The sequence below is a fragment of the Motacilla alba genome, chromosome 15 (assembly GCF_015832195.1).
Source record: "Motacilla alba alba isolate MOTALB_02 chromosome 15, Motacilla_alba_V1.0_pri, whole genome shotgun sequence".
Classification (NCBI taxonomy): domain Eukaryota; kingdom Metazoa; phylum Chordata; class Aves; order Passeriformes; family Motacillidae; genus Motacilla; species Motacilla alba.
Window position 1 is genome coordinate 6,859,491 of NC_052030.1, and position 11,058 is coordinate 6,870,548.

General features: G+C 40.3%; 1 protein-coding gene and 1 non-coding gene across 2 annotated transcripts; both read left to right on the forward strand.

The window, feature by feature from the left end:
* Positions 1-50: 50 nt before the first annotated feature.
* Positions 51-9,816, forward strand: RANBP1 (RAN binding protein 1). Its single transcript, XM_038151903.1, has 6 exons — positions 51-187; positions 1,961-2,097; positions 3,102-3,259; positions 4,949-5,077; positions 6,950-7,015; positions 7,926-9,816. Exons 1-6 carry the CDS (start codon positions 173-175, stop codon positions 8,048-8,050), a joined length of 630 nt encoding a protein of 209 aa, XP_038007831.1. The 5' UTR covers positions 51-172; the 3' UTR covers positions 8,051-9,816.
* LOC119707674 lies at positions 7,093-7,224 on the forward strand. The gene has a single exon (XR_005258808.1). It is a non-coding gene; the product is annotated as a small nucleolar RNA SNORA77 (small nucleolar RNA).
* Positions 9,817-11,058: the final 1,242 nt, after the last annotated feature.

The following is an 11,058-nucleotide window of genomic DNA, read 5'->3' on the forward strand; positions in this document are numbered from 1 at the left end:
CGGGGCCGGGGCGGGCGGCGCTCTGGCCGCGCCGGGGGCGGGGCGCGGCGCTGAGGGGCAGCGGGCGTTTCCCATCGAGCCTTGCGGCGGCGCGGCGCGGGCTGCGGGAATGAGGTAAAGGCGGGCGGGGCGCGCGGCAGGAAGCGGCGAGCGGAGCGCGGCGACCGGGCCCATGGCGGACACGGCGGTGAGCGGCGGCCGCGGGCCGGGAACAGCGCGGGGGACAGGGCGGCACCGAGGGCCGGGGTGGGACAGTAACGGAAACAGGTGGGGCCCGGGCGCGGGGAGCCGAGGTCGGGCAGGGCCCCGGGGGGACGGGCGCTGGGCCTTGCTGGGGGCTGGAGCGGCCGCGCCCGCCGGGCCTGGGGTTGCGGCCGCTCCGGGCACGTGTGGCCGCTCGCCCGGCCCCTGCACCCGCCTCGGCCGTTCCCCGGCGTGAGGGAGCCCGGGCGACCCGGGATCTTCGGGGTAGTCCTTCTCCCCGTTTCCCTCCTTTCTTCTGCTCCTCTCTCCGCCCCTCCCCGGCCGCTGGCCGGGCCCCTCGTGCCGCAGCAGTTGCTCTCGTGCGTTCTGTCGCGGCACGGCGGGATCGAGCCGTGATAACGGGATCCGCGTCCTCGCATGTGGCTGCTGTGAGCTGAGCGTTTCTCATGGTCTGTGGAATTATTTGCTCAGGCGCAGAACGCGTGATGAATTACCGTGCGGGATGTGCTACTTGCACACATGGATACAATGTATAAAAGTTTGGCTAACATCTCCTTTTTTTTTTGAAACAGATGTGACGTAATTCCTTTCTCGCCTTTTTGCTGGAACGCTGGGGATATAAACTTGGCGATAGCTTGTGTGATGTTGTTGATACAACTAGATTTTATTTTGCACCATTTTTAACCTAACTTTCCCCTCCCCCCCCCCCCCCCCCCCCCCGTTTTTTCTCTTCTTTGCTGTTTAGTAAACTGCTTTATTTCTGTTGCTTTATGCACATGTGGTGTATACCTACTCTGTAAAGGACATTGTGTATAGAGCCTGTAAGAGTGGACTCTTCCATCTGTAAAGTAAAAATATTCTTTAAATGTCTCATATGTATAGACTGTTCTTCCTTTCTGTTGCTCAAGCAGCAACAAAAAAAAAAAACAAAAAAAAAACCCCAAACCCAAATCAGTTCCCTAGACCTGAGATAGCTGTTCTGTGGCTTTGTTAAACTTGCATATGAATCTCCCTGCTAGGCTCGTGTGCTGAGTGCTTCTTAGCAGTCCATATGTATGAAGTACTAGAGATGTTTATCACTTAGCTACTAGTCAGGGAGTAAAAACCATTCTTAAGCTTAATAAATGCTCTGACAGATTCCTTTACAACTTAAATAGGAGGTATTATTTCGGCCATTTATCTGTAACCCAAAGTTCCTTGAGGAGTCTTAAAGCAAGAAACCTAAATTATTTTATGAGTATTACAGCTGTGCCTCAAAATATCTTTGCTTGTGTTGACTGTGGGTGATTCTAATACACAAGACAGAATGATGAACTCAGGATGCAGTATGTCCCTTAAGCTGGGTTAGGTGGATGTTGTGTGGTTTTTTTCTAATTTTCCCATTAGCAATGGGTCATTAGGCACTAAGAAATAGTAGGGTTTGAATAGCATAAAACACATAACATAGGAAAAACTGTTGACAAAATTATTTTTCTATAACCCAGAGCTATTACTCCAAGGCCAAGCCTCTGCACAATTCGTGAGTGGTAGGATTAAAACACCTAGCACTGCATGAGCACCTTTTTGTTTCTTAGTGTGCCTGTATGTTGGCTTGGAAGTCATTCATATTTCAGGTATAATCAGATTTCTTTACTTTTATGGGGTATTACAGTTATTGGGATCTAATTGCTGAAAAGTCATAAATGTTTTAAACACAGATGTGAGTACTTCAGGGTTGGGGTACATAGCAAGTTATGGTTTCTTTTTTTCTCCTCAGGAAGCACATGAGGAGCATGATACTTCTACTGAAAATGCAGATGACTCTAACCATGATCCTCAGTTTGAGCCCATAGTTTCCCTTCCAGAGCAAGAAATAAAAACTCTGGAAGAGGATGAGGAAGAGCTCTTCAAAATGTGAGTAGAATGCTTTTTACTATTATCTGCATGTTCATTAGGCTTAAACTTGTCAGTGTTTCTAAAAAGCTGCAGAACTTGCAGCAATCTCTGTATGAAGGCTGACCAGGTTGGTCTGCACTGTGGTGGCAGAGATTGAGTGGGGGTCATGGATGTTGCCCCAAGAAAATGAAGTCTGGAATCACAGAAGGGAGCTGATAATGTGAATCTGGTTTAGCATTGTTTGCATAAAAGAAGACAACTATTTAAGTAATAACTATTGAAATTGTGATCACAGAATATGAAACAAGTGTCTTGGGAGGAAGGAAATGAGATCTCTGTGGTGTTGCTGCCATGCATCCCTGGGTAAGGGTGATGTACAAGGTACTGAAATATAAAAGCAACAGCTGCAGTACAGTATTGGCATTGGGGGCAGTTCCTGTCTGTTGTCTTCAACACAGTTTGTCCTTAGATTATGCTTATTGTCTAATCAGGATGGCTTGATCTTCCTGAAGAAAAATGTCGTCTAAAGGCTTAAGAAGCATTTTGAATTTGATCCGTGATATGCGGGCTTGAAGTAGGTTTAAAAAATTATGCTTTTGCTTAATCACAGAATAGCATTGCTCATCTGGAAGAGAGATTTCAGTTCTCCTTGTACAGACTCTGATAATAACTGAAGGGATGGTCAGTTTCTGACAGGTAGTGTGGTGAACTGGCTATAGAAAAACTTGTTAGTTAGCTACTTGAATTTAAAAGTTTGCCTATACCAAATATGTTTGTCATCCCCCAGGAGTGTCCAGAACCTGTTGAATTTTAATACAGTTATTACATAATTCCTAAGATTTTATTATCAGATTGTAATTTATCTTACCAGTTTCTGAATGTGTATATTGAAGCAGAACATGGGTTCTTATTAAAGGAATAATAAAAAGCCTTCTTGTGAAGGCTTTTAAAAAGATCTGAGCTGTTTGGTCAGGTGTGGTATTTTAATGCAGGCAGGCTAATTAAATTTTCTGTTCTCCAAGGCGAGCGAAGCTCTTCCGGTTTGCATCTGAGAATGACCTTCCAGAATGGAAAGAACGAGGAACTGGTGATGTGAAACTCCTGAAACACAAGGAGAAGGGAACCATTCGCCTCCTCATGAGGAGGGATAAAACCCTAAAAATCTGTGCAAACCATTACAGTAAGTTATACATTTCTATACTTCTTCTTGATTTAAAAAATAAGCTTGTAGAATTTAAGTATGGTTGTTTCTAGCTCTTCAGACAAGGCTTCAGGCATCAAAACCCCTGAGGGGTTATTTTTATTAATGGAAGGAAGCTGGAGGTTTTTTCAGTAAGAGTCTGATAGTGCTGTAAGACCAATAAAAGTCACTTTAAAATGTAGCTGTGATAGACAGGCATTGTGTGATTGTTTTTAGTGTGTGTGTGCTTTATTGTAATGACTAATAAAGTGTAGAACATGTAGGCCTTAATACTGCTTGAAATAAGAACTTAATGTATGCTGGCTTGCTTTTGTAAAAGAGTGAGAAAAACCGTGATGTAATAATTTACTACTTTGAGCTAAATGTCTGAATATCCAAAACCAATCTTTAACCATCAGAAAACAGATACTGAGGTGCTAGGTGAATCTGAGTCTGCCTTTCTCTGCTTGTGAAATAAACTGAAATTAATGTGTTATATTGGGCTGACTCATTCAAAAAAGAATCCTCTTTGAATTTAAAAAAAACATGAAAGAGCAAGACAGACTTGAAAGTCAGCACAACTTGCAACTAGTAGACCAGTTTGCTGTTACTTTGCTTGCTTTGCTGGTAACTCAGATTTTTATATGAGGAATCTATAATGTTCTGTGGAGTTAAACTACATTTAGATAACTTGAAATAAGAAGTAGCTTAATGCAAACCTCAGTAATGCCACCAACAAGCAGGAATAAACTTTTTGTTTAGGGAAATAAATGTTGCATGTAGGAAAACAGAATTGATGAATTTACAGTATTCATGTCAAAAGTTGTTTAGGTTATTTTCCTGGATAAGCTGCTCTCCATATAGATTTGTTTATTGAATTTATGCTGACTCACAGTCAAACAAAAGAACTCTCTTCTTTTATGCAAAGCATTAAGTGGAGCAAAATGTATTTTGATCTCTACTTGCTAAAAATGCAGGGATCTTCAGATTTCTCCTGAACTAGACAGGGCCCAAGGAGAAAAAAAAGCTTTGCTTACACTTTGCATGTCTGTAATGTATAAAGTCTTAAGGTACTGTGGGAAGTAACATTTCAGCTCCTTTAGTCAGTCAGGTGAGGTAATTGTAGTATCCTGGAGGGACAGGGCCCCATTTACTGGGAGGGAACAAATAGATTCAAAAGACAATGTGTACACTGCAGCACCACAGAATTCTGTAATGTCTTGTAGTACAGCTTTAAACTGATGTGAGAGATAATTAACCTGATGACTAATTGAAGGAAAAGTGCTTTTTAACATTAATTTTGGTGGTAGTTTTGGTGTGCAGAAGAAGAATGAGTGTGGTTTGTCTGTCTTGGATGCCTTTTCCTGTTAAATCATTTGTCTGCACTTCAGAGCTCAGTGACTGCATCTCTTAGTATCACAATCATCTGTTTTAAGCAAAAATTGAATCCAGCTCTTTCCTAACAGTAGTGAATCCAGCATCCTCTCACACAGTAATGGCTTTGCATAATTTTATTTGACAATGTAAGGAAAAATGTATATGAACACCACTGTCTTGTATTTATCCCAGTAATTCTGTGTCAAGTGCTTTAAGTAACCATCACAGCCCGCTGTCACTGAGATTTATGGAGGCTGGCATGGAAAACATTTGCTGTTGTGCTCTGTACATCTTTTAATGCTCTCCTTTCAGTCACACCCTTGATGGAGCTGAAGCCTAACGCTGGGAGCGACAGGGCGTGGGTCTGGAACACACATGCTGACTTTGCAGATGAAAGCCCCAAGCCCGAACTTCTGGCAATCCGATTTCTAAACGCAGAGAGTGAGTGGAGTGACACTGAACTTACACTGGTTGTGAACTGTTAGGTCACCCTGCTTGTCTAAATGCTGCTCTAAGCCATTGTTGGAGATGTGCTGTATCTCACCCCTGCGTGGTAGTGTTAGCTAATTAATTCTTTATCTGAGAGAAGTCTCTTAATCACTTAACCATATCTGTTGACAAACAGTGTAGTAATTAGGTCTGCAGTAATATTTGTACAGTTTCTGCCCTAGGCACTTTCTTAACCTAAGCCATTTCATGTAAGTGCTATACCAATTAGAATAAAACTACAGGCAGTTAAGAGACTCACATACAGCTTACATTCATGTAATTCAGGTGCTCAGTTGTAGTTAAGATTAGATATTTGCATTAGAAACAAGGAAATCCTGACCTGATATTTCTGGTGCGTCTGCATTAGCAGAATATCTGGGTTGGTTTTTGGTTTTGTTTTTTTTTTAATGAAGTATGTAGTATCTTCTTTGTTTTGATTAAATGGAACCCTCAGTGAAAAGTGCAAGTCTGACCCATCATACTAGTTGGTGAGAGTGACTACACTGAGTACCAGAAAAGTAACTCTAATAATGGGTCAGCTAGGATTAAATCAAAGAAGTGTTTGGAGGTAGAGGGGGTTTATGTTGTTTTGTTTTATTGTTGGGTTGGGTTTTGGTTTTTTTTTTTAAAGGAGCAAAATAAAGTGTTGCATTTCTTGCTTCACAATTTGCTGCACAAGTTTAGTGTGGTAGCCTCCTTTTCTCCTTACACACTAGATGAATCATAAAGTGGTTGAATATTTTAAAGCTTGATGGATTTGACTACATCAGGAAAGAACTTAGTATATCTTGCCTTTTTCCTTTGCCTTAAGTCTCCAGTGTCATTTTGTTTAACCAAAGAAACCTTTCTGGTCCTGCTTAGTGCTTACTTTTCCCTCTTTCTGGTAGAGGCTGTTCAGCTTATTGAATGCTCTGTCTTGAGGGAGTAGTCCTTTCTTCCTGTTTGCCCTTTGCAGTACTGACTAAGCAGATGACAGGTGAACAGACCTAAGTTCGTCCTTCAGGTGTCTCTCCTGTTTGAGGTGCTTGAAAAGGAATCGATACAAACGCTTCCTGGACTAATTACTAAGTGCCTTCAGAATTCCTGTGGGGCAACAGTGACCTCCTGTGGTCAGCCAGCCCAGCCTGGCATGCCAGGCTAGTACTGCCTTGGTCATTCTGATGTCAGGAAGCTCCTTGCCCAGTCCCGTATTGCTTGTATTACTTGTGTAGAGACATTATTGCAATTTGATCAGTGCTTGGAATGGTTGTTGAATCGAGGCTGGCTTAGACCAGAAGGTAGTGCAGATTATGCATGGTTGGCTCTTGCAGTGAGGAATAGCCCTCAGGTACAGAGTCTGAATGCTGTGATGGTGAAACAGGCATTATCTTCCATTGCTGATGCTAAGAACCCCCAGTTATGGTCAGGTTGTGGAAGACTCTGCAGGTGTAACATAGCTGGCAAGGATAGCAGTTCAATGCTCATCTTCAGTCTTTTGCATACAGATAGTTGTATTAGCAGTCTCTGACATCATATTCCTATTCCTTTAGGCTACAGACAGCTGGGAGTTGCAATAACTACAAAACAGCTCCTGCTGGCATTACATTTTGAATATTTAGCAAAATAAGCTGCTTTAGTAACTTGCTGAAGAAGATGAATTGCTTTTGCACAAAGATGTGATTGAAGAATTTTGCATCTTGTATGATTTACTAGATAACTTCATAAGTCCCTACAAATTTTGTTTACACAAAGCTCCCCCTGGGGTATCTTTCTTCAAGATTAGAAGTATTCAATGTTGTGAGGCAGTAAAAGTAATGAAAAAATATTTTATCTTCACTCAAACAGATGCACAGAAATTCAAGGCAAAATTTGAAGAATGCAGGAATGAAGTAGGCAAGACAGCAAAGAAAGGTAAGGTAGTCTCTGCACTTGGTGCCACATTTCTGAGCTGTGTGAGTGGTTACAGTACCCTGGAGTGTTGTGTTCCAGCAGACTCACTCTGTGCTGAACTGCAGCCTTCAGTTCAGGTGCTTTTCTGTCTGCGAGAGTAAGAGCTCACAGGAGCGACGATGGCCTTCTTTGCTGTGGAAGGCTGTTACAGTTGCTGTTGAGACATGGCTGCTTTGGAAAGGCTGTCAAGGAAATCTTTATGGCTTATAGTAAACAAATGAGCTGTGAATACTGCAACCACAGTCGCAGGTCTCTTTCCTAAATTTTGCAAATGTATAATATTTAATGTTTTTCATAGTTGTTAGTGTGTGTGAGGTTGTTCACAAGTCTCTAACAGATTATTGCACCTCCCTTTAGAATTGCCTTTGTGATGAGGTATGTCACCATGTAAATAAAATAAACATTTCTATCTTCTTTAAGTACAGACTACCAGAGGTCTGCAGTCAGCATTCTTCAAGATATTTAGAGTGGAATTTTCCAGTCACAGGAATTCCTATGCCCAGTTTCAAACTGGGGAACTTGACTTTGGTTTTTTTTTTTGGTTAAGATGCCAAGAAACTAAGGGCTTGTCTGGATACTTTATTGTAGCAGCACAGCTGGCCAGATGTTACACATTCCTCAGTCCCTGTGATTAAGCCCTTGTGTAGTGATTAATGTATATGAGTGGTGATTCTTGAAATCTGACATCTGAAGTAATTACCAGAGGAAAAGAAATGGAGTGAGTCACTCCAGTGGTCAGTGAAGAATATCTTTATTTTTGTCCAATACCAGCTGTCTCTCCCCACCCCCTTCACCCTCTACTTCTTTACTCTTTCTAACAGGAAAATCCATTACTGCTTGTATGTAATACCTTTCCTAACCAATCTTTTAGCAGGCACAGACAAAAATGATAGTGCTGATAAAGTTGCTGAAAAACTAGAAGAGCTTTCTGTAAAGGAAGAGAGCAAAGAATCTGAGAAGAAAGAGACCAAGGAAAAAACTGAAGAAAAGCAATAAAATCATCCTGGGCCTTGCAGTTTTTCCTTTTTTTTTTTCTTTTTATTTTTTTTTTCTTTTTTGGTTATTTTTTTAATTTTTACGAGGGACTTTATATGGAACTGCATTCAACATTCACGTTATTTTTTCTAGGCTTTTTCCCTTTGGAAGGTGTCTTCAGAAAAATTCATTCCCCAGTCATGAAAATGTACTGTGCTAACTTTCTTTTCCATAGTGGAAACACTTATTTACAGTCATCCAAAAGAGTGAATAAAACAAACTTGAAAACAGCATCAGGGGACAGAACTGAGTTTTCTGTATACTGTAAAGGCTTATGAACACACTTGTTTAACTGAGCTACATATCATTCCTGTGGATTAAGTAGGTTAATAGACTTTGTCAGCAGGGAAGATTAGGATTGCATTTGTGTTTCTTATATGGCTTCTAAATTGTAATCTAACAGACCTTTCACACCTGCTGCTGTGTGTACCTGAGCAGGGAATGTGCCTGTGCTTCTTGAAATGCAGCAGATTTCTGCAGTCAGGCAATAAGAGCATTCCTGGCACACTGCTGCTGCTGATCCATCAGACGGTGAAAATAAAGGTGGGGGACAAAATTTCTTGTGTCAGATTTGAGAAGCATTTTCTTATCACAAAATTAAATCTGTGCTTCCCCCTCTGCCCCAGGTTTTAGTAGTACAAAGGTTTGATTCTAGCAGAAAGCTCCTGCTGTTGTCCCAGATCTTCCATGGTGCTGCTTGCTGACTGAAGGCGGCTGCAGCAGCCTGTTATGCTGAGGTGTGTGCAAAGGAAATCTGAGCTGTTTGAGTACCTTCCTGTGAGATTCCCCTTGCCCACATACTGTTGTAGTCTCAAGAATGTATTGGTCTAAAATGTATAAGCTTTTTTTTTTTCCCAGGGCTTTGGAGCTTGTGTTTTACTAACTGGAGGAGTTTTGAGCTTCTCAGATGTTTGGTAGGGAGGCTGTCCTTCTTGGAGAGCAGCAGGCTGGAATTCACTTTGAAACAGTTAATTATGGTGCACATGCTCGAGGGACACCCTCCTTGCCAGAATGGGCAAATTGGTCAAATCTCTTCCCTGCAAATGTTTTTTGTTTATCCAATTTCAAATTAGTGCTAGAGAGTAAGAAAATAAACTATAGTAAGCAATAAAATCAACACAATTAATTCTGGTAGATGAATTGAATTTTGTTGTTAAACACTAATACAAGAATTGTGTTAGGAATAGAGATGAAATTTTATAATAGTTTCCAAAATAATTATGAAAACTGGACAAAACTTGCTAAACTGTAAGATTGAATGATGTTAACATGGGATAGCAAGACCTTTTTGTCTTCATAAAGAGGCTTTTAACTCAGTCAGGTTCTGCAGTCTACCTAAGGAAAATATATTTTTTAAAAATAAATCATGTCTTCTTAGCACTACCTTTTGATGCTACAGTGAATGAGTCTTAAATCTGGAACTGCAATTAAGGTACTCCATTCAAACACCATAATTCCTTTGGTGTTTTGCACATTCCCCTTCAACTACAGCAGATATCAAAAGTCTGTTAAATAACAAAGATGGTTAAAAGGCAAAATAAAATGCTCTTTAGTGTTTCTGGTTTGGAAGTAACAAGACAAAGCTATTTTGAAATATTTAACATTTGAATGTAAAAGCGAAATCTTTTATCCATGAATCACTGTAAATGATCTGATAATGTCAAACTGTGTCTAAATTGATAGAAATGACTTAAAAATTTCAAAATAAACTTAAATTTTCATTTAAAGGATTTGCTTTTTATTTTGAAAACTTACTGGGAATGCATTTTTAGTCTGCAGGGGCAAAGTGATGAAGGCAGCAAAATAGGTGAGTTGCATTTCACTGTCAAACATTGTACAGAAGGGAGGGGGCAGCACCTGAATGACTTAATTTATCTTAATATTAGTTATTGATGACTCCTGATTAATGTTACCCTCTCTTCTTCCCCTCTTACTTCAGCATGCTTAAATGACTTCAAGATGTTTCCATTCTTGCTTAGGTTAACTGATCTGTGTTTACAGTTCCTGGATTGCAACCATCCTTGCAAGTCTTCAGTCTCAAAGAGCAAAATTAAGAGAGACCACTCAGTAAAATAATTTCTCTGGGTAACATTTGGCTGAAGAATGTTTTAGTCCTCTAAACTAAAGGATGGTCATTCAGTGTTCTGGTCTCTTTAGCTGTTCTGCACATTAAAAAGCAGTAAGTATTTTAAAAGTTATCTTAGTGAAATAAGGCTTGTTGTTTTGTGCAAGTCATTCTAATGATTTAACTTGCCTATAGGTAAAGTAGACTGCCCAGTGAAGAGTTTTTAGAAGTCCTAATCTATTTCTTTATAAAGAAGGAAAATACAGCAGGGTTAATAAAGCATTGTTGAGTGCCGAAGTCTGCAATTCATACAGATTTTCTGCTTTCTTCAGGTTTAGAAAGATGCTATAGCCAGGCTTACTGATCCAGTTGTTGGTGGTATGAATGGTTTTGTGTGTTTGTGCTGAATGCATGAATGTGTGAGGACTCCTAAGTGATGAATTCAACTTAAAAATTGTTACATTTTGACAAGAATCAAAATAGTATCTAACAGCAAGTTCAGGTCTTAAAGAAGTCTACTTATTACAGAAAATAATTCAAACTAGTTCCCTCTAGATCTCATGTTAATTATTTTGAAGACTACACTTACCTGTTGGGAGTTTTTTCTCCAGGAGTAAGTTTGTATTACTAACACTAAATGTCTCAGTCACAGATTGCAAACACTCCCAATTTGCTGTGTTTTCAACACTAAATGTTGATTTTCTTTTTTTTTTTACCCCTGTATAATAAGGTAGCTTGTATCAAATACAAATTCTCAGTGATACCAAAACCTCAGAAAATTAAAATTCTTCTCAACACTATGCAGATAGGAGAATGTTGTAAATTCTTAATTTGGATGCAACATGCTCAAGGAGTACCTGTATGTAAAGGGAAAATATATGAGTCTGAGTAGTTCTTTGGATTT